The sequence below is a fragment of the Pelodiscus sinensis genome, chromosome 1 (assembly GCF_049634645.1).
Source record: "Pelodiscus sinensis isolate JC-2024 chromosome 1, ASM4963464v1, whole genome shotgun sequence".
Taxonomy (NCBI): domain Eukaryota; kingdom Metazoa; phylum Chordata; order Testudines; family Trionychidae; genus Pelodiscus; species Pelodiscus sinensis.
This window is the reverse complement of record NC_134711.1, coordinates 328,596,375-328,619,214: the sequence shown is the minus strand read 5'-3', so window position 1 is coordinate 328,619,214 and position 22,840 is coordinate 328,596,375. Positions and strand designations below refer to the sequence as shown.

At 46.9% G+C, this 22,840-nt stretch overlaps 2 protein-coding genes across 2 annotated transcripts; both read left to right on the top strand.

The window, feature by feature from the left end:
* Nucleotides 1-717: 717 nt before the first annotated feature.
* LOC102461939 (olfactory receptor 52D1-like) lies at nt 718-6,227 on the top strand. Its single transcript, XM_006120152.2, has 2 exons — nt 718-778; nt 5,245-6,227. Exons 1-2 carry the CDS (start codon nt 718-720, stop codon nt 6,225-6,227), a joined length of 1,044 nt encoding a protein of 347 aa, XP_006120214.2.
* An 11,804-nt stretch (nt 6,228-18,031) lies between these two features.
* Nucleotides 18,032-18,970, top strand: LOC142829113 (olfactory receptor 52D1-like). The gene has a single exon (XM_075926958.1). The coding sequence runs from the start codon at nt 18,032-18,034 to the stop codon at nt 18,968-18,970; it is 939 nt and encodes a 312-aa protein (XP_075783073.1).
* The last annotated feature ends 3,870 nt before the right edge of the window (nt 18,971-22,840 follow it).

Genomic DNA, 22,840 nt, shown 5'->3' with positions numbered 1-22,840 from the left:
TGGAGGAAACTGGGTGGTGTTGGGAATCTTACAAGGGAAGGTTCAAGAACACGCAGGGTGTGTAAGGGGTGGGGAGGCAGAATACCGGGCTGTGTAGTATCCAGATCACAGTGGCACAGGTTCCTGAAGCCGTGTGAGGGAGGGAATGGACAGACCAGAGAGGGGCAATGAAGCTTCCTGGGGTAGAGGGTGTCTCAGATTGTACGATCCCGTGGGCCACATTCAGTGTTGCCAGATGTCAGTAAATTCAAGGACAAATTCTGCAAAAATGGGCTAAAATTGGGCCTTTCCATTATGTAATAATAAAAAACCTCTTAAGATGTCAATAAGAAACCCTGAGTTTTGAGGCGGGGCTGAGGGGTCCCGCCTCATTAGCCCCAGAGTGATCTGTGCCCTGTGGGGCAGCTCTAGAATTCTCCTGATGGGGACTCTCTGGGTTGCTGCTGGCTGGTGGGGTCTTCTCCACCGCCACATTGGAATGCTTCTTCAGCATCAGCAATGTGGCAACTCTGCGTGGGCATATAGCTCACACCCTGCTGGCCTCTCTGTGCTTTGGGGGTGCATGGGACGGGGTACAGATGGTCAGGGTCAGCTGCCTCTTACAGGCTCATGCCACACCCATCTGTCACGGGGAGGAAGTCCCTTAAATGTAAGAAAAAAAACCTGTCCCCTCCCTTGCTGGGTGGGTTATAGTCTGTTGACAATGGACCCTGAGAAATGACTAAAGCGGTACCTGACTACAACATGCAGTACAAAGGGGAGGATGCTGATTTCGCTAGTAAGTAGAGCTATGTCTAGACTACAGGTTTTTTTTTTTAAAGTGGTCTTTTTTCAAAAAAAACGTCACCTGTGTCTAGACTGCTGCCATGTTCTTTCTAAATTAAATCGAAGGAATGTGGTGGTTTTTTTCGACAGCGGTAAACCTCAATTTATAAGGAAGAATGCCTCTTTTTTTAGAGTGTTCTTTTGAAAAATGGCGTTCTTGACTGCAAATGGGGCTTTTTCGAAAGAGAGCATCCAGATTGCCTGGGTGCTGTTTTTCAAAAAAGCAGATCACTTTTTAGAAGAAAGTTGTGGCTGTCTAGACAATCTCTTTTGAAAAAGCTTCTTTTTTGTGTGTAGTTTCGATGTACCCTAGGTTAAACTGGCAAAATAACATTGGCGCTGTGTTGTATGAATAACACCATTGAATATTGTTCATGATTGTCCTTTCAAGCCACCATTGTATTAGGTAAGACGGTGTCCTTAAGAAAGTTTGATTTCTCCGTAATTTTTTTTCTACACTCTCCATAAACATCATTTCCCGCCATTGGAAATCCTTAGCACACTATGTTAAATTGTCTCCGTCGCCGTCCCCTGTCTGGACCCTCCCTCTGCCTATGAGTAACCCCGCTCCGGCCGCATGGCAGTATCAACAATTGTCAACACGGAGCAGCAACCTCAGGGGGGTGTCACCGTGTTTGTAATGGGCCATGTTATGTTTGAGCTCTGTGTTGTTTTAAAGAAGATCTACTCCAGTCTCCATGTCCCCTCCACCGCCTGCTGCATCTGTCCATCCCCCTTCCCCACACAGGTTGAACTTCTTCTCAGCTGCCGCTGGGGTTCCCCTCACCCCAGAAAGGCAGATCAGGCTGACGTCCCCCTTTCCCCTGGCGCTAGCAAACAGTGGGTATGTCTACACTGCCACCCTAGTTTGAACTAGGGTGGCTAATGTAGGCATTTGAACTTGCAAATGAATCCTGGGATTTAAATATCCTGGGCTTTATTTACATGTTCCCGGGTGCTGCCATTTTTAAATGCCCCGCAGTTCAAACTCCCTGTCTACGGCTACACGCGGCACGGACTAGGTAGTTCGAATTAAAGATCCTAATTTGAACTACCGTTACTCCTCATTGCAGGAGGTTCCTTATATCACACCTGCTCCCTTGGCTAGTGGGAGACATGTGACTGTAGTAAGAAACCTCAAACCCCTGTGACAAATGTGAGGACAGGCACCAATACTAGTGGTCATGTGACACCCATACAATCGGTTGTCCTTCAAGGCGTGGGATGGCCGAGATCAATACAGCTGCAATGTGCTGGAGCCACAGGCACCGAAAAGGTTGGGGATCACATCCCAGAGGTTCTACTCAGGATGGTCTGGGACCATCTGTTAGCCAGCTTTTTTAGTCATTAATGATGAATATTGGACATTCATTCTGCAGTGGGGAGATTTCATCAGCTTAGATAACCATTTTTCACACTTAAAACATTTGTCCACATGAGGCCTCAGGGATCTCTCAGTCTTGTGAAATAGACACTTAGTATAACACATGCAAGGACCCCAGGGTCAGATGAGAATTTACATAGGAACATAAGAACGGCCGTACTGGGTCAGCCCAAAGGTCCATCTAGCCCAGTAGCCTGTCTGCCGACAGTTGCTAGCACCAGGTGCCCCAGAGGGGATGGACCAAAGACAATGATCGAGCGATTTGTCTCGTGACATCCTTCTCCAGCCTCTGACAAACAGAGGCCAGGGACACCATTTTATGCCCTGGCTAGTAGCCTTTTATTACGCGCTGTGTGAAAAAGAACTTTCTTTTATTAATTTTAAACCTGCTACCCATTAATTTCCTTTGGTGTCCTCTAATTCTTCTGTTATGGGAACCTGTTCCAAATCCCTAATCATTTTAGTTGCCCTTTTCTGAACCCTTTCCAAGGCCAAAATATCTTTTTTGAGGTGAGGAGACCACATCTGCACACAGTATTCAAGATGTGAATTTCTTTCTTTAGCGCTCAATTCAACCAGTTGAAATCAATCGATTGATCGATCGAACAAACAAACAAAAGAGCAAGCAAGCAAGCAAACAAACAAACAAACAAACAAGCAAATGACTTCAGGAAGCTCAGGCACCAGGCTGCAGGCAAAATGCTTCCAGCTGACTACTGGGATCATGTCCATAGATAGTCAGGTCACAAGGGACCACTGTGTTTATCTAGTCTCTAGTCCACTGTCTAACACAGGTCTTACAATTTCAACTAAAATATTCACGGTAAAATCTAAAATTAGGTTTAAATATATTCAGCCATGAAGAAACAATGAAGACCCTTGAAAGATGGTTCCAATAGATAATTATTCTCAATATTTAAAAAAAATCTTACTTCCAGTCAGAACTTCTTTAATTTCAACGTGCAGACACTGGATCCTGTTACACCACTGTGTGCTTGGCTGAAGTACCCACCATTAAATTTGTGTTCCCCATTTCTATACAAACAAGCTGTTGTCAAGTCACCTCTTAATTATTATTGTTAAACTAATTAGAGACCCTTCTTTGAATTCTCTTCAATAAATCAACATCCAGCCTTCATCCTGGGCAGCAGAATTGAACAAAGGATTCCAGCTCCTTGAGATTCACCAGGTTGTTCTCTCAGGATCACATGGGCTCTTTTAGCCACAGGGTCACCCTGGGAGCTTATGTTTATCTCATTATCCCTCCTGGCCCCCAAATCGTGTTCCCAATATTTGCATTTCCTATCAGAGCCCCCATTGTTTAAGCATAGCTTGTTTTCGTTGTTTCTAAATGTACATAACTACAGGGCTATAATAGTACACACACTGTTAGCTTTGACACCATTTAGCAATCTATCCACATTGCACTGTCCTCTTCATTATTGACGATCCTCCAGTTTTGTGTCTTCTGCAAACTGAGAATGGCAAAGAGCTGAAAAGCTGACCCGCGGCTCAGCTCACACATGTTCGTTAACACCTGCAACTTCTGTCTCAGACCAAGTTGGGGGCATGCAAGTAAGTTTCCCACCAAAAGAAACAAGAGAGCTAATAGAGGCCCTAGAAACCAACAGCCTTGACTCCTTTCCCATTCTGTGCAGCAGAAAGTTCTAGCCCAGCATTGAACTCTCTGTTTCCATGGGGAAACTTGACTTACTTGACTTACGGATCCGTACTTACGAATGGGGCTTTTCTCGCCCCAGAGGTCATGGGCGGCGGGTCCGCCCCCAGCAGACCAGGGAGATGTGGAGCAGAGCCACGGAGGACGCGGGCGGCGGGACCTCCAGACACACCGTGGTCCTGCTGCCCGCGTCTTCCGGGGCGAGAAAAGCGTCTCCGCGTCTCCCTGGTCTGCTGGGGGGACCGCGGCACGTCTCGGCGGTCCTGCCGCCCGCGTCTCCCTCATCTGCTGGGGGGGGGGGCGCAGCTAGTGCGGATGCCTGTGGTAGAGCAGCTGGGGCACTGCCGCTCCTCGGCGCTACTGGACCAACACGACAGCACCCCAGCTGCTCTGCCCCAGGCGTCCTGATTCAGCCACTGCTGGTCAGTTTCAGCAGCGGCTGAATCAGGACGCCTGGGGCAGAACAGCTGGGTTGCTGGTGGGTTGGTCCAGTAGAGCCGCTCCTCGGCGCTACTGGACCAACCCAGCAGCACCGCAGCTGCTCTGCCCCAGGCATCCCCAAGTCAGCCGCTGCTGAAACTGACCAGCGGCTGACTACAGGAAGCCCGAGGCAGAGTTGCTCTGCTCCGGGCTTCCTGGAATCAGCCGCTGATCAGTTTCAGCAGCAGCTGACTTGGGGACACCTGTGGTAGAGCAGCTGGGGTGCTGCCGGGTTGGTCAGCAGCGTCTGAATCTGGAGGCCAGTTCCGACTTACATACAAATTCAACTTAAGAACAAACCTACAGTCCCTATCTTGTACGTAACCTGGGGACTGCCTGTACTTTCTAATACAATGGATGCATCATGGATCAACCTACAGTCCATGTAGTCCATTGTCTCACTATGCATGTAAATGTCCACACGCTTCCTGATTCTCACGTAGCTCATGGCCTCACCTACCTCTTTTAGCAATGAGTCGCTCAGTTCTATTAAGACATTGAATGAAAAAAGCATTTCCCTTTTATCTCTTTTACTTCGGCCACATTGAAGCTTAATTCCTCCTCCCCTCACGTTCTCGATCTATTCTCTGCCAATCCATTTTTAAAGACTTTTTCATATATACTGCTCCAAAAGGCCATCATTTTGCAGGTACTGACACTGAAGTTCGTGTCATCATATTGCCCATACAGCACCCTTCGTTACCTCCTACTGAGGACTTTTCTAGACTTGACTATATCTTAGATAACTATGTGCCATCTCTGACTATTGCCACCAGGGCTCAACCCCTTTCAACATGGCTAATTACTATACATAATTGATGGTTTTATTTGTTGTACTGTGTGTAACCCTCCTCACTCTGCTTCTTTACCTTCACAGGTCCCTTGAGCATTTCTGAGACTGATAGATACATCGACCACCTCATGGCGGCTTTAAATTTTACCCCATCTGACCCTTTGATATTCATCCTAACAGGCATCCCTGGCCTGGAACATGCCCACATCTGGATTTCCATCCCCTTCTCTGTGTGCTACATTATCAACCTGTTGGGAAATGTCATGATTCTGCTTGTTGTAGGCAAAGAGCAGACCCTGCGCCAGCCAATGTACTTGCTGCTCTGCATGTTGGCACTCACAGACATTTCCATGTCCACTCTAGTGGTGCCGAAGGCCCTGTGTATATTTTGGTTCAATTGGAAAGGCATTGCTCTTGGTGGTTGCCTCACCCAGATGTTCTTCCTTAACACAGTTTTGGTTACACAATCAGCTGTCCTTGTGGCAATGGCCTTTGATCGCTACGTGGCCATATGTGACCCTCTGAGATATGCCACCATCCTCAGCAACTCCCGCATAGCTAAACTAGGGCTAGTGGGTTTGGTAAGAGCTGTTTTCTACATCCTGCCCATGCCCCTGCTCATGAGCAGGCTACCATTCTGTGCCAGCCGCCTTATCCCCCACACATACTGCGAGAACATGGCTGTTGCTAAGCTGTCTTGTGGGGACATGACAGTTATCAGGATGCATGGTTTGGTGATAAGTATTTTAAATACGGGGGTAGACGTGGGTCTCATTGCCATGTCCTACGGTCTGATCATCAGGGCTGTTTTCAGAATCTCCTCCAAGAAAGCCCACCAGAAAGCCCTCAACACCTGCACGGCCCACATCTGTGTGCTAATGACATTTTGGATTCCCGGCCTCTTCTCCATGATGACACACCGCTTCGGTCAGGGCATTGCTCCCCCTGTCCACATCATCTTGGCCAACCTCCATCTTCTTCTCCCTTCCATGCTTAACCCCGTCATTTATGGGGTCAAAACCAAAGAGCTCCGTGACAAAGTGGTCAAATTCATCCGCAGAAAATGATTATACCAGGTTACTGACTTTTACCCTGTGTGAGATGGAGGAGAAAAGATACCGCCCCATTAATCTGTCCCAGTTTGGTTGACCACAATAGTGTGGAAGTACAGGGTCTGACAAGTTCCTTATCACTAATTTCTGATCGCTCCTTAGCCAGCACTGCTCTCTTCCTTGTGGAGTCCACTATTTCTGCTGCTTACTAACCTCCGTCATGTCACCTGCGAAGCATGGATAGTGTCTTCCATTATCGAATGCAATCAGAAAAATATAATATAACATTGCTATCATTTTAACACCATTGTTTGTGACCTTTTGTTTGAAACCCCTGCCACTTTTTAAGCCAAATAGCAACACAAGGGTGTGTCCAGACTATAGGGTTTTGTCAACAAAAGTGGACTTTTGTCGACAAAACTATACCTGCATCTACACATAACATCGACAGAACTCAGCAGTTTTGTCGACAGCTGTAAACCTTATTCTACAAGGAATAACGCCTTTTGTTGACAGAGTTCTGTTGACAGAAGGCGTTATTGCATCTACACTGTCCTTTGCGTCTACACTGTCCTGTCGACAAAGCAGCTTGCTTTGTCGACAGAACTGGATGTAGTCTAGATGCTCTTTGTCGACAGAAGCTTTGTCGACAGTATCTGTCGACAAAGCTTTTGTCAACAAAAGCCTGTAGTCTAGACGTACCCCAAGGGTGGGGGACTTGATTTTGAATTTAATCGTCGTCTCCCAGGTTTGCTGCCAATTTGGACAATCTCCTATGGGGGCTTGTGGACTTTTTTGTCACCCAGAGCCTGATGCCCTGCCATGTCTGAGAGAGCAGGTGGCCTTCATTGTGGCAGGGCCTATGGAGGTTGCTCGACACAGGTGAGGAACAGACTATGAGCTTTCCTTACATCCCTCACACAGCTACTGGTGATGTCCCTGTACCCACGGAGCTGAGCTCCTTGAAACTTCCCATTGTCCCTTTTTTTCCCTTACACTTGGTGGTTAATACAGTATGTTTAGTTAGAACTGAATGTCAGTGATCCGTGGGCCTGGGAAGCACCTCATGTGAAGAGAGCACCTGAGAATGGGGATGCCCCAGCCATTATCTAAGATAACCACAGTGCAACAAGGGGTTCAGCCACCCAGGAATCCTGCATCCTCCCATGTTACCATTATGAGGACTTTGTCACAAAGTAGAGTGGCTGGGCATTGGCCTGAAGTCTCCTTCAGCCCTGTGATTCTCTGACTCTCTGAAGGGGAATGCTTATGGTCAAGCAGGCCTCTGGGGAAAGAGACGGAAACTGTTGCACCAGCCAATTGAAACAATGACATTTTCTTTCCAAGACACAGGACTTGATTGGGGACTTTGTTTTGGAATTTACAGCCCAGGAGCAGTGGCAAGGGTAGAAGAAGTGGTTCCCTCAGCCCCCTGAAATCATCGTATGATTCACTGACAGCTACTGGCTGCTAAGAAGATGGCTAAGAATATCCACAATATATTTTCAGTCATTTTATCAACTGTATGAAGCTGTGCTTGGTCACCTCAAGGGTCCTTGCCAGCCTTTACAAAAAGGGGAGGGCACACTTCATACAATGGTTGTTGCATGCAGGAGTTTGCAGGAGAAACATGCTGACAAAATGATGCCAACGGCGTGAGGAAGGCCACGTTTTTCTTGCCAATACTATGAATCTGGTAGCCAGACATGACATCAAGGCTATTTAATGAGTGTCATTGAAATGCTGTACAAGTTGAGAGCTGGCAAATTCTCTGATGGTGCCTGTAGTATAAATTACGGGTCTGAAGCACAGAGCTAATGGAAGGCCTGAGGCCTGTACCTGTCAGGAAAAGGTTGCTATGAGCAACAGCCATGGCCTGTCAAAAACAGACACTTGCCTGCCTGGCGGTGTGCTCTACATGAACTCAGCACCAGTATCACTCGCATGGCTAGAAAATACTGACTGAAAAACACATTCCAGCCGACTGCTCCCAGGGGACCCTCTCAAGATGCTGTTCTCCAGGGTCTATTTTCTAGCCTTCCCAATGCTCACGGAGCTGAGGGAATTGTCTGGGAGCGCTGCCAATGGCAGAGGAGGCAGGGAGTGTACTGAGGAAGTATAAAGGTGTCTGAAAAACGCACTCAGGTTCTGTCATGTGAGATTCCTACGCCGATTCTCAGGGCCCTGCTTTCCTGTCGCTGTGAGGAGATTTCCTCTCTCTGCTGGCCAGGATTTCAGTGAGTGTCTCTGCCTCAAAGCCAGCGCTTAGGGTATCGGAAGATTTTCAGCCAAGGACTGCCTAGGGTTGGAAATCTCCAGGACAGACTTGAACTGTTTAGTATTGGAAGAAACACTAAGGGAACGTTTACACCGCACAGCTATTTCAGGATACCTGAGGTCACCCGAAATAGCTACGCCAGATCTACACATGTCACCCATTTTTTAAAAAATAACAGGCGTGCTATTTCCCCATCCCGATAAACAACATTGCACGAGGGATAAGGGATTGTCTGAAATAGCACGTTATTTCAAAATTTGGCACTGTGTAGCTGCACCACATTTCAAAATAAGCAATTTCTAAATAGATTCGAAATAAGATGTGCAATGTGTGTACCGCGAATTATGCATCTTATTTCGATTGTAGGGTGCTACGTAGAAGCACTCTCAGGGAATTTTCTCTTAATAGGAACTACAAATGTACTCAAAATAATTCAGACAATTATTACATTTTAAGATCAGTTCCTAGTTTGCTACTGTGTCCTTCTATGTCTCTTGATCACTTTCCTTCTAGAGTGGCAAGGATTTTCCCTGAATCTTTCCAGTTTTAAATTCATTGGCTTCACTGCCGTGTTCCAAAATGCAGCCCAATCCTTCACAGGGGTTGTGTGTGTTACCAGAGGGCTCACAATGAGAATGGGCAGCATCTGGACAGATGGGGATCTCCTATTTTGCCTTTTCTGTGCCTTTTATATCTCCGTATATTCCAGACTGCCACTGGCCTCCCTGAGAGGAAAAGCAGGGCCTATTGTTGTGAGGTTCAATTTTTAGATCCAAGGGAAAGCAGGACACTCCAGAGAGACTTAACCTCTTACTTGTTTATTGCAAGCTTTAAGCAGTTAATATAGTTTAAATTTTACAACCTCTTAAAAACAATGACTATAGGATTTAAACCTTAAATAGTATACATTCTAAGGCAATTAATACAGCATAAAGCCATGCAAAAGCAATTGATAGAAGAGTGGTGTGGAGAGGGCCTATCAAGAAAAGTTATTTATTAGTTCCCTAAATAGAAGAACTAGAGGACACCAAATGAAATTAATGGGGAGCAGGTTTAAAACTAATAAAAGAAAGTTCTTCTTCACACAGCGTGTAGTCAACCTGTGGAACTCCTTGCCAGAGGAGGCGGTGAAGGCTAGGACTATAACAGAGTTTAAAGAGAAGCTAGATAATTTCATAGAGGTTAGGTCCATAAAAGGCTATTAGCCAGGGGATAAAATGGTGTCCTTGGCCTCTGTTTGTCAGAGGCTGGAGAGGGATGGCAGGAGACAAATCGCTCGATCATTGTCTTCGGTCCACCCTCTCCGGGGCACCTGGTGCTGGCCGCTGTCAGCAGACAGGCTACTGGGCTAGATGGACCTTTGGTCTGACCCAGTACGGCCGTTCTTATGTTCTTATGATCTTATGTTCTTATTATTTTAATACAATAATTAAGCCTAGTTCACTTACACTTCCCCCCTATGAGTTCAATATTTATACTCAACTTGGTCATTCTAGCAATATCTGCCTATTCGTTATGTATTGCATAAAATACCTATTACGCCCATATTTGGGATACATTCTGCTATTCAGGCTGTTCCAAAACCGATCTACTTGATCAACAGTTCTGTGGCTGTACCTGTGATTTTTGCTTATTAGAAATGTTACCTACCAGTACCAAGTTTCTACCAATGTTCTTGGCGTGGTTTCACTCTACCGGTGTTTCTCAACCAGTGGTACAAGTCCCCTTAGGAGTACTCTAGAGAAGTCTTGGGAGTACATCAACACAACTGAAATTTGGAGAAAACTAGGGAAACTTCTAATTTTATTTTTTTAAAGGGGGTACTTACACGGAGCTGCAAGTTAGTGGGAAACTGTTCCCAAAACTCCCGCAAGGGACTTAGCTATATATCCTGATCTGCACTGGCCCTGAGCCTCCAGAGAAGTCAATTGGTTACTTCCTGTGTCATTTATTGACAGGTGAGGTGATTTCAACTGAGAAGAACTGGCAGGAGAATTACTGATGTCTCAGACTCACAGGCCGTCAGGTTCAGAATAATAAGGAGACATTAATGTATGGAAGGAGAGGGGATCTGTGCTCTCTTTGAGCTCCTGTATCTCTGGTTCTAGAGAGGATGATAAGCATCTAAGGCAGTAAAAATAAAAGCACGTTTCTGACTTAGTGGAAATGAGGTGGTGTTGTAGGGGCTGGAGCGGCAGGCTATCGGGCTGTGTAGTTTCTAGATCACAGCGGCACAGTACCTCAGTCTCAAAGAGGTATCGAGTGGAGAAAGCGTTAATCTTTTATATGTTTTATTTTTAACACATTTCAACTCAATTGAGTGTCCATTTCATCATGCAAAAGCGGCGAGGAGTCCTGTGGCACTGTCTGAAATCAGCGCTTCTTGCAGAAATACTATGCTGCTCCCATTCGGGCAAAAGTCCCTTTTGCGCAAAGCTTTTGCGCAAAAGGGCCTGTATAAACAGCTCAGATTTGTTTTGCGCAAAAAAGCCCTGATCGTGAAAATGGCGATCGGGGCTTTTTTGCGGAAAAGCACGTCTAGATTGGCACGGACGCTTTTCCTCAAAAAGTGCTTTTGCGCAAAAGCGTCCGTGCCAATCTAGACGGTCTTTTCCGCAAATGCTTTTAACGGAAAACTTTTCCGTTAAAAGCATTTGCGGAAAATCATGCCAGTCTAGACGCAGCCTTGACGTAGCTGAAGTGGCGTAGCTTAATTTGACTTTTGCCCTGCAGTGTAGACATGCCCTCACGTCACTCAGTTTGGGTGTGTGGTGCCATCTGCTGTCCTGACGTGTGATAACAAGGCCTGGAGAGGGTGAGTCATCACCAGAACAGTGTAAGAAAGGCCAAGCCAGCTGGATGGTTAGAAGGCTGCTGTGGTCCTTCAGCTCCCAGACTGCATCCTAATGCCTGAAACCCATCACACTCATCCTCTTCAGAGTGCGCTTTGGCCCCTCAAACACCAGAGAGGGACACGCATGGGAGGGATGGCGGCATACACAAAAAGATCCAGTAGTTGTTTCATTCCTTTATCACAGTATTTTCATGCCAGCAGGGCACAACTGGCTGAAACACCTCCTTACAGAAAGGATCCCACAGCAGCAGATCAGTGAACATCTCTGCTTGTTCCCTCCTAACAAGTGGGACAAAATGTGAGATGAACTACAGGCTATTTTGACCCAGGCAGAGGTCAAAGAATCACACAGTGAGTGGAGAAGTCCTGTTGTACTAGTTTGGTCACAGAATAGCACAAAATATTTCTGCGTCAGTTTCTGAAATATCAATAAAGCGTTGGAATGTAATGCTTGCCGGTGCACTGAATGGATGAAGTGTTAGAACAACCGAGAGCTGCAGGTTCTAGATATACATTTTGAACCTCGGATTCTGGCAAATACTTTTCATGCCATAATGCTAGGAGAAGAAGGGGTTTGTGTGCAACAGTATTCTGCTCTGATCAGCTGAGTGTAATTTTGGTTCCTGTATCTTGCAGTGCAATTCTGAAATGTAGTGGAGCTGGAAATACCTAACAGAGAAAAAAAAGCCAAAGCTAATTTCTAGGCTGAACAATCTGCAAGACTCAGTTTGCCCTCACGATCTGAGCTGCTGGGAAAAGTGAATCATTTCTTCACTCCTGGGGGAGGTTCCCAAGCTGTTATTCCCAAGGGGTTGATTTTCTGCTCTTCCTGAGGTTCATGGAGCTGAGGGAATTGCCTGGGAGCTCTGCCAACCTCAGAGTGCACAGGGACTGTCTGGAGAAATCATAAATGACACCGTCCTGTGCATCGTGCATCAAACAGGTGAGATTCGTAGAGGGCTCTGCTTTCCTGCCACAGTATAGAGGTTTCCTCTCTCTGCCGGGTTAGATTTTGGTAAGTGTCTCTTTCTGCTTTAAAGACAAGGATCAAGGTCTCGGGGGGGGGGGGGGGGGGGTTGTTGAAGGGCTGACACACAGGATTAACAGTTCAGAACAATTGGGGAAAGGAATTTAAGGACAGGGAGGTCTCGGCTTGACAAAGCCCTGGCCGGGTTGATTTAGTTGGGATTGGTCCTGCCTAGAGCAGGGGGCTGGACATGATGACCATCTGAGGTCTCTTCCAGCTCTATGATTCTATGGTTCTATGATTCTATGATTCTCCCTGTGCCTCTGGTTCTGGGGAGGATGAGAAGCACCGAAGGCAGCAGATGTAAAAAAATGTATCTGGCTAAGATGAAACCAGGTGGTGGTGGACATCTATCCAGGAATACAGAGGGGCTATGTCTATACTACGACTTTTGCTGGAAGAGGCAATGCAAATGAAGCGCTGATTAGCATTTTGTCATGCTTCATTTGCATAATCTATTCCAAGCCATTTTTGCCTGGGGAGGCATAAGGAACTTGCATAAAAAGGGTTTTTTGCGCAAAACAGACTTGTCCACACTGATTGTTTTTGCACAAAAACGGCGCAGAATAGACTATGCAAATGAAACGTGGCAAAATGCTAATGAGCACATTTGCATTGCCTCCTCCGGCAAAAGCTGTAGTATAGACAAAGCCAGGGTGTGCGGTAAGGTGGGGAGGAAGGAAACAGGAAATGTACTATGCTGATCACAGTGGCAGGAAGACGTGAATCTGGGTGAAATAGGGAATGGACAGCCAGCCTAATGCACCAACGAAAGAGGGAAAATAAGCCCCCCTGGGATAAGCGGTGTCTCAAAATGTAACCTTATGTGGTCACAATCCACGTTGCCAACTGTCAGTGAATTCACAGACTGTCTGGATGGAGGGGGAAACTGAAATTGGACATCTCCTTACAAGTGGCAAAAACATGTAGACATCAGTGAAAACACCGGTGGTTATGAGGGCGCAGAGGACAGGGGGCTGGGTCTAGCAGCATCACATTGGCTCCTGGCTTGTAAGTCACAGCAGGGCAATTGCTTAAATATAAGAAATAAACAATCTATTACTATGCTGGAGGGATTATTGACTATTGATTATTGAATATTGATTATTAACCTGGAACAATTGCTAAAGGAATGCTGCAATGTGTCATCACACATGTACACCTTATTTCCAGGGACAACTCTTTCATTTCATCTTCCAGCAATTGTATCCTGTCCCACCTCTGTATGCAAGGCTGAAAAGCCGATTCTTAAATATTTGTTCCCAGTATAGTTACTTATAGGCTCTTTTCAAGCGACCATTTCACCAGTTGCTCCACAAACTTGATTGCGCTCTTTGGGTATGTCTACATAGCATGGCGATTTCGTGATACCGGAGGTATCCAGAAATAGCTACCCTGCATCTACATAAGCTGCCTGTTATTTCAAAATATGTTGCAAGATAACAAGCGCACTATTTCACAATCTAAAACTAATAAAAGAAAGTTCTTCACACAGCGTGTAGTCAACCTGTGGAACTCCTTGCCAGAGGCGGCTAGGACTATAACAGAGTTTAAAGAGAAGCTAGATAATTTCATGGAGGTTAGGTCCATAAAAGGCTATTAGCCAGGGGATAGAAATGTTGTCCCTGGTCTCTGTTTGTCAGAGTTTGGAGAAGGATGGCACGAGACAAATCGCTTGATCATTGTCTTTGGTCCACCCTCTGGGGCACCTGGTGCTGGCCACTGTCGGTAGACAGGATACTGGGCTAGATGGACCTTTGGTCTGACCCAGTATGGCCGTTCTTATGTTCTTATGTTCTTAAGATCCCGGTAAACATCATTGCACAAGGGTTAAGGGACGGCTTGAAATAGCGTGCTATTTTGAAATTTGGTGCTGTGTGGACACACCAAATTTCAGAATAAGCTGTTCTGAAATAGAGTTGAAATAAGACATGCAATTTGTGTAGTGCGAATTGCATATATAGGAACACCCTGTGAGACTACCAATATAAGCTACATTTTCTAGTTGGACCCTATTTTATTTTACTCTTTTCTGTTCAATATATCAACATCCACCTTTAATCTGGAAGAGCAGAACTGGACACAGGATTCCAGGAGCAGTTGCAACGGTGCCAAATACTGAGGTAAAAGAACGTCTCTCCCTCTCCTTGAAATTCTCCTGGTTATCACTCCAGAGTAACACTGACTCTTTTGGGCACAGTGTCTCACTGGGAGCTCATATCTAGCTAATTCCCCTTTCTCGGCCACAAATTGTGTTGAGAAGTATTGGGATTCCATTGAAAGTCCGCCATCATTTCTCACCTATATTTTTTGTTCCTCATTGTGGACCTCTCCATGGATATACTACAGCACATAGGGTGTGTCTAGACTACATGCCTCCGTCGACCAAGGCATGTAGATTAGACAGATCGGCAGAGGGAAATGAAGCCACGATTTAAATAATTGCAGCTTCATTTAAATTTAAATGGCTGCCCCGCTCTGCCGATCAGCTGTTTGTCGGCAGATCGGGGCAGTCTGGACACGCCGCTGTCGACAAGGAAGGCTTTGTTGATCGGCGCAGGTAAAACTGGTTTCACGAGGCATACTTGCGCCGATTGACAAAGGCTTCCTTGTCGACAGCGACGCGTCCAGACTGCCCCGATCTGCCGACAAACAGCTGATCGGCAGAGCGGGGCAGCCATTTAAATTTAAGTGAAGCCGCAATTATTTAAATCGCGGCTTCATTTCCCTCTGCCAATCTGTCTAATCTACATGCCTCCGTCGATGGAGGCATGTAGTCTAGACACACCCATAGTGTTTGCTCAGACACAGCTTAGCAACAAATCCACACTATGACAAAGCTGTGACCCGTCCTCTTCATTATTTCCAATCCACCAATTTTGCGACTTTTGCAAACATCAGTCTTGAGAGGCATAAACAGCTGAGTTGCTCACACATGTCCCTGCTTACGCTTCTTAGTTAACGTCTGTGATGAATGCCTCAGCCAAAGAAGGAGGGTTGCAAATAAGTGTCTCACATAAAGAAACAAGGAAAGTAAAGTATCAGAGGGGTAGCTGTGTTAGTCTGGATCTGCAAAAGCGACAAGGAATCCTTATGGACTAACAGATGTATTGGGGCAAAAGCTTTCGTGGGCAAAGACCCACTCTGTCAGATGCATGTAGTGGAAATTTACAGAGGCAGATATAAAGATGCAGGCCACAATAAGGCTAGAAATAACAAGATTAATTCAGTCAAGGAGGGTGAGTCCCACTTCTAGCAGCTGATTTGGAGCTATGAACACCAAGAGAGGAGAAGGTGCTTTTGTATTTCACTAGCCATTCACAGTCTTTGTTTAATCCTAAACCGATGGTGTCCAATTTGCAGATGAACTGTAGCTCAGTAGTTTCTCTTTGAAGTCTGGTCTTGAAGTTTTTTGCTGCAGGATGGCTACCTTGAAATCTGCTACTGTGTGTCCAGGGAGATTGAAGTGTTCTCCTACAGGTTTTTCTATATTACCATTCCTAATATCTGATTTGTGTCCATTTATTATTTTACGTAGGGACTGTCCAGTTTGGCCGATGTATATAGCAGAGAGGCATTGCTGGCATATGATGGTATATATTATATTGGAAGATGTGCAGGTGAATGAACCGGAGATGGTGTGGCTGATCTGGTTAGGTCCTGTGATGGTGTCACTGGTGTAGATATGAGAGCAGATTTGGCACCGAGGTTTGTTGCATGGATTGGTTCCTGAGTTAGAGTTACTGTGGCGCGGTATATAGTTGCTGGTGAGAATTTGCTTCAGGTTGGTGGGTTGTCTGTGGGTGAGGACTAGCCTGCCTCCCAAGGCCTGTGAAAGTGAGGGATCATTGTCCAGGATGGGTTGTAGATCACTGATGATGCGTTGGAGAGGTTTTAGCTAAAGACTGGAGGTGATGGCCAATGGTGTTCTGTTGGTTTCTTTCTTGGGCTTGTCTTCTAGTAGGAGGTTTCTGGGTACATGTCTGGCTTTGTTAATCTGTTTCCTCACTTCCTCGTGAGGGTATCATAGTTTCAAGAATGCTTGGTGAAGATCTTGTAGGTGTTGGTCTCTGTCTGAGGGGTTGGAGCAGATGCAGTTGTACCTTAGTGCTTGGCTGTGGACAATGGATCATGTGGTGTGTCCGGGATGGAAGCTGGAGGCATGAAGGTAGGCATAGCGGTCGGTAGGTTTCTGTAATAGGGTGGTGTTTCTGTAACCTTCACTTTTTTGCACCGTGGTGTCCAGGAAGTGGATCTCTTGTGTAAAGGAAAGTAAAGAACCTTGTGCCCTTCACGCTTGTTCTGTGGAGCAGGATGTTATAGATTGCCCAGCACGATAATGTCTGTTTCCATGCCGTAATCTTTCCTCCCTTGCAGGATAGTTATTGCATTGTGGATCAGTCCTACGATCCATCTTGTCCTAGGCCCTCTCTTTGACAGCAAAAGCCCAACATGCAGCAAAGAAGCTATAAAATACTCAACATTATTGGGATGATGGGATGACTTGATCATCAGAATGGTGTCACCCATGAGGTTTAATTGTTAATTCGAACTAAGGGGTTTATCTCGGAATCGTGCTTCTCTGCCACATGTAGACACAGGCAGTTGCTTCGGGCTAGTCAGTTTCCAAAATGGTGGCCGGCTGGGAATATGCTAATCAAGCGCGGGATATTTAAATGCCGCACTTCATTAGCAATTTTGGTCGCCCTCATTAGCCTCCCTAGTTCGAACTAGGGGGCTAGTGTAGATGTACCCTGAGCGAAGAAAGCATTAATCTTTTATCTGTTGCAGGCTACATTTCAATATAAGTTGTGTTTCCTCTCAATCTTGTGTTATGACACAGAGAGGACATATTCCCGATCTAGTCAGTATTTTACAGATGGGTATTTCTTTTCAGAAATCTTTTAATTCACTTCTTTTGTAAGATAGCCATCCTACATTTCTTTTCAATCTCTTGCCTTCAACAATTTCTCTTGCTCTTGGATCATTCTTGTTGCCTTTCCCTGGGCCCCTCTGCTTTTGAAGCATCCTGTTTGAGAACTTACTTAGTACCGTATGGAGGAGTGCACAGGACTGTGAAACATGCACCAAGAGACCTTGTGGCATTGTATTTTCTGGACAATTTCCCAACCCATTCCTCCTGGATCGCACTGTTGGGGGAAATTTCCTTCTAAGCGTTGAGCACGGTTTAATAGAGGCAGGTTCTCTGATACACTATGGTGAGATCATGCACTCAAACGAGGACCTTGGAAGGTGTTTGAGGAGTTCAATAATTCTGCTCCAATGAGTGTGCATTCTATAGTTTCCACCAATTAAGTTCATCTGCCTTCACGCTAACCCTTCGCTTGGTATACTCAGCTCCATCTGAGGACATAGCTGGATTTCACTATAATTTGAATAGCCTCAGAGAGGTAGCCTACTTAGTAACTTTAAAAACAAGAAATCGTGGCCATAGGACTAGCCATTAGAATCTAAATAATCTGGCTCTGCCTGTCCATGTTGTCTTCTCACTGGTCAATCCTCTTTATGTATTTATTGTTCCTTATTAGAAATTATTTACTGTCCTATTTCTTATAAAGAATGTACCCACCTTGATTGTACCCCTTTCCTTTCCTAGGGACCTTGAGGGTCTTGAGACCAATCCATGCTCTTACGACTTCATGGTACCTTCCAACCTCACCACCTCTGACTCCTCCATATTCATACTAATGGGCATCCCTGGTCTGGAAGAAGCCCACATTGGGATTGCCATCCCTTTCTGTATGTTCTACATTATCTGTTTGTTGGGAAATTTCATGGTTCTATTTATAATACGCAAAGAGCAGACCCTCCACACACCCATGTACCAGCTGCTCTGCATGTTGGCGCTCACAGACATTGCCACTTCTACACTAGTGGTGCCGAAGGCCCTGTGTATATTTTGGTTCAATTGGAAAGGCATTACTCTGGGTGGCTGCCTCACCCAGATGTTCTTTCTTAACACAATTTTGGTTATGCAGTCAGCTATCCTCGTGATAATGGCCTTTGATCGCTACGTGGCCATATGTAAGCCTCTCAGATATACCACCATCCTCACCACCACACGGTTAGCTAAGCTAGGGCTAGTGGGTTTGCTAAGAGCTGTTCTCTGCATTCTGCCTATGCCCCTGCTCCTGAGCAGGCTGCCGTTCTGTGACAACCGCATGATCCCCCAAACGTACTGCGAGAACATAGCTGTGGCCAAATTGTCTTGTGGGGACATCACCGTGAACAAAGTGCATGGGTTGGTGATTATGATTGTAAATATGGGATTAGACCAGAGTCTCATTGTCCTGTCCTATGGTCTGATCATCAGGGCTGTCCTTCGAATCTCCTCCAAGAAAGCCCATCTGAAAGCCCTCAACACCTGCACAGCCCACCTCTGTGTGATGCTGTTATATTGTACCCCAAGCCTCTTCTCCCACATGGCACATCGGTTTGGTCAGGGCATCGCTCCTCATGTTCACATCATCTTGGCCAACGTCTATCTCCTTGTCCCCTCCATGCTCAACCCCATCATTTATGGGGTAAAAACCAAAGAGCTTCGTGACAAAATAGTCCAATATATTTTCAGAAAATGATTGTATCAGGCTCTGAAATATATTTCCTTGTGACAAGAGGGGAAAAGGATACCTCCGGATTAATCGTGTACCACGTTCTCCTAGGGCTTCTAGCACTTTTTGCTTTTAATCACTAGATACCGCAAGGAATCTTTCATTATTTGATGCACAGAAGAATGTATGAATAAAAATAATTTCTTGAATAGACTGGACTATATTTAGGTGAGTTTATCAGCAATTTGGGGCTGTTATTGTGGCAAACATGCAGAAATACCTGAGCCTGGGCTGAAGCATCCAGGTTAGAGAAGCAGCTCAGAAAGGAAACTTCAGCCAGGGCTAGAGCTGCTGTGCTGAGGCAGACCGGGGGAAGTGCACGGGAATAGAGCAGAACCAGGAACTGGGTCAGCACAGACCAGCTGCGAGGATGGGAAGCCAGGGCTGAGCTACAGTGGGGAGCTGCAGGTTCTCCATCATGATCATGCATGTCCTCTGTGCCACAAATATCACAGCAGCCAAGTACAATGAACATCTGGGAAGAACACAATGGGGGCATGGGCAGAGGGCCTGCCACAAAGAGATATCTTCATAGCACAGAGCATTGGAGGCTGGACTAAGGATGGGGGATATGGACCTACTGGGTGGACAGATGCTGAGAGAAGGTTTCTCTCCTGTGGAGCCTGAGGGATGTGTGGTGACTTCCAGGCCAGGTGGCTCATATTTGACATAGTGCCAGATTAGGAAAGGTGCCCACAGGAAAAAAGAATCTTCAGAGCAATAGTGTCCTTACCGTTTATGAGACTTCAGGTATAAGAAAATCAATCAAAACTATGGTAAAAACTCGAGTATAATGAGTATCGATGTATAATGCGCACCCTGACTTGGAAGTCTTATCACAGTGGAAAAATCTACACTCCTAAATATATTATGCACACCTATGAAATGAACCTGTAAGTGCCTCCGAGCCAGGGAACTCCCCCTCTTCTCCGCACAGAAACTTTCCCGCTGCAGCGCGGTGCGGGGGCCACCACTCAGCCAGGCTCCCGGACAAGGCAAGGAGCCAGCCGCGCTGCCAGGCTGCACCACCCTGGCTTGCTTCCTGCCCGGTGCACCTTCAACAAATGGCCCCGTTTACACTGCAGGGTTTTTTTTCGCAAAAACCTCTTCTGCAAAAAGCATCCGAACAGACTATGCAAACGAGAGCATAAGATTTGCAAATGAGCGCTTCATTTGCATTTCCTCTTCCCCAAAAAACAAACAGTGTAGACGTAGCCCGAGGGAGAAGAATAAGCAAACCATGGACACTTTCTGCAGTTACACAATTTGTTTCCACAGTATGAAGAAGCATTTGTGGTTGCCAGGAATCTCGGGGTGGCATCCTGAGACATCTCTTGCTCTGTCCAGTGATCATAAATGTTAATTTGCATGCAGATGCTCCCTCTGTAAATTGTGTTATATCTGGACAGGTTATAGAGTAGACTCTAAGAAAGCCCTCACAGTCCACAAAATCAGATAAGGATCCAAGATGTCCCTCCAGGTTTATTGTAAAGGAAGCACAGTAATAGGACCTGGTGGACTCTACGAGGATACAAAGAGAGTGAGAATGGACTCAGCTCAGTCAATGCCAGGAATTCCCCACTGCCCCCAGGTCACACAAAGGCAAAACCCCGGGGAACATTTTTATACCCAGGTACAAGTTACGCACCACAACTGACGTGTCAAGTGGCCACCTTCTGACATACCCCAATCCACGCATTACCTTGTAAATGGAGGTTCGATCAGGGTCAGTCATGCTGTCAGTGTAGGCCGAGGCCTGAACCTTGTTTGGGAAGTTCCTGTTATCTGTGGATGTTATTTCACAAGCTGTTCTGTTGTTGCCCTTCTTTAAGGCCTGTGGTTAGTACCTCTGAGCTATGAGTGTGTCTGTAATAGCCCGGAACCCTAACGCACACCAGAAAATGCATCCCAGCCCCGGTTCTGGCTCCAGCTGTGACCCAGGCCTGTAACATGTGCTGGGGCCGGGAAACGTGTCACAGCCCTGGCTCCACCCCTATTACGCCTCATCTCCTAATTGAAGCCTGGGCCAGGGAAAGTGGCCTCCCCTGGAGTTCACTGTGGGTCAAGGGAAGATGCCCCTCAGCACAATGCAGGGCCTGACAAAATGGCCCAGTCCTGCTCCTGGCCAGCCACACCCCCGACCTCAAGGGGAAGTGGGGGAAGGAGCTTGCAAAGCCATGGGCAAAGTGGTGCATCCCGACCCACTCCTGGAGCTCAGACTGGGGCAGGATTAGGGCTGGGCAAAATGGGCCAGGCCAGGCCTGAAGAGTGGGGCAGTGGGGTTGCAGAACTCAGGCAGGGAATGGGGGGTTCAGGAGCCAGGACAGGGGTTGTGTGTGGTGGGAAGTACAGGGCAGGGAGTGATGAGTGTTGGAGTGAGGGCAAGGTTGGGGGATACAGGTGCCAGGCTAGGTAGTGGGTGTGCAGGAGTGAGGGCAGGAGTATTGGGTTCAGGACAGGAATCGGGAGTGCTGGAGTTGGGATAGGGGGTTGGCTATGGGGGGTCTCAGGGCAGGGGGTACAGCAGTCAGAGCAGTAGCTTGGAGGGGTGGAGGTTACAGGTCAGTGGTGGGTGGTGCACAACTCATGGCAGGGGTTGGGTCTGTGGGCAGCTGTGGCCAGAGGATGGGGGTTCAGGAATGAGGGAAGGAGCTAGGAAATTTGGGGTTCGAGCACCAAGGTTCCCTCAAAGCTACGTGGCAGCACGGCCACACAGCTGCTTAGTGAGCCCCACCTAGCCAGGAGCCTGGACTCTGTGCATGGACCTGCCTGGCTGGGGGAGGGGCATTTCTTCCTCAGCGACTGCAGCAGCTCCCTGCTGAGGACAGAGCAGTGAGCCTCCCCAGGAGAGATCCCCTGTCTGTCCTAGGGGGAGACCTGTCCAGGCCTGGGCTTCCAGATCACCCACCTGTCCTCTGGGTAGGGGATAGTCTGGTAAGTGCATCCTGCCCCCCAGCAACAGTTCAGGCATCACCGGGGAAAGTGGCCTGGGCCTACCCCAGCTCTCTAATTCATGCTGGGACTAGGGAGCTGCCCAGCCCCAGCTCCCAGCTCCCAGGCTCCCGTCTGTAATGGGGGGAGGGGGCATGTCGGCCTGCAGCGTGTTGGGAGTGGGTGGGGCTGGGATGGGGGTGGGGCTGGCACATTTTCCCTGGCCTCAGCATGAATAAGGCGGGAAAGGCTGGGATTGGGGGGCACTTACCTCCTCCTCTGGGGGGGCAGGGTGCAGAGCCCTGTCTGCAGGTGGCCCCCGTGCTCCTGCTGTGACTGCCCCCAGTGGTCACTCTGCAGTATTGCTGTTTCCTGCACTTGCAGGCCCCTCTTCTATATACGGATAGAATCTATGAACTGCAGGTCATTTTGGCCCAGGGAAAGGTGAAGGAATCACACAGTAAGGGCACGTCTACACTAGGAAATTATTTCAGAATAACTAAATTAGAAGCAGTAATTCCTGAAATAAAAAAATCAAAATAGCCTGTCCCCACTATGGGCGGGCTTCAAAATTAAGTCAAAACAGCATCCGTTAGTAGCATCAGACTGAGAGCTCGAAGGAGCACTTGGAGTAATTATTTCGAATGACTCTGGGGAGTAGATATTTTGAAACAGAAGCAACGGAGTGTCCACACTACTGCTATTACAAAACAACCATTTCTAAACAAGCGTTCTTCCCCGAGGAAAGCAGAATTATACATTTTGAGTGAAGCGTGCGTCTACACAGCACCTTTACCTGGAAATAAGCTACGCACTTTGCACTACACAAATTGCGTAGCTTATTTTGAGGTAATTTCAAAATAGCTTTTTTTTAAAATTTGGTGCTGTCTACCCAGTGCCACATTT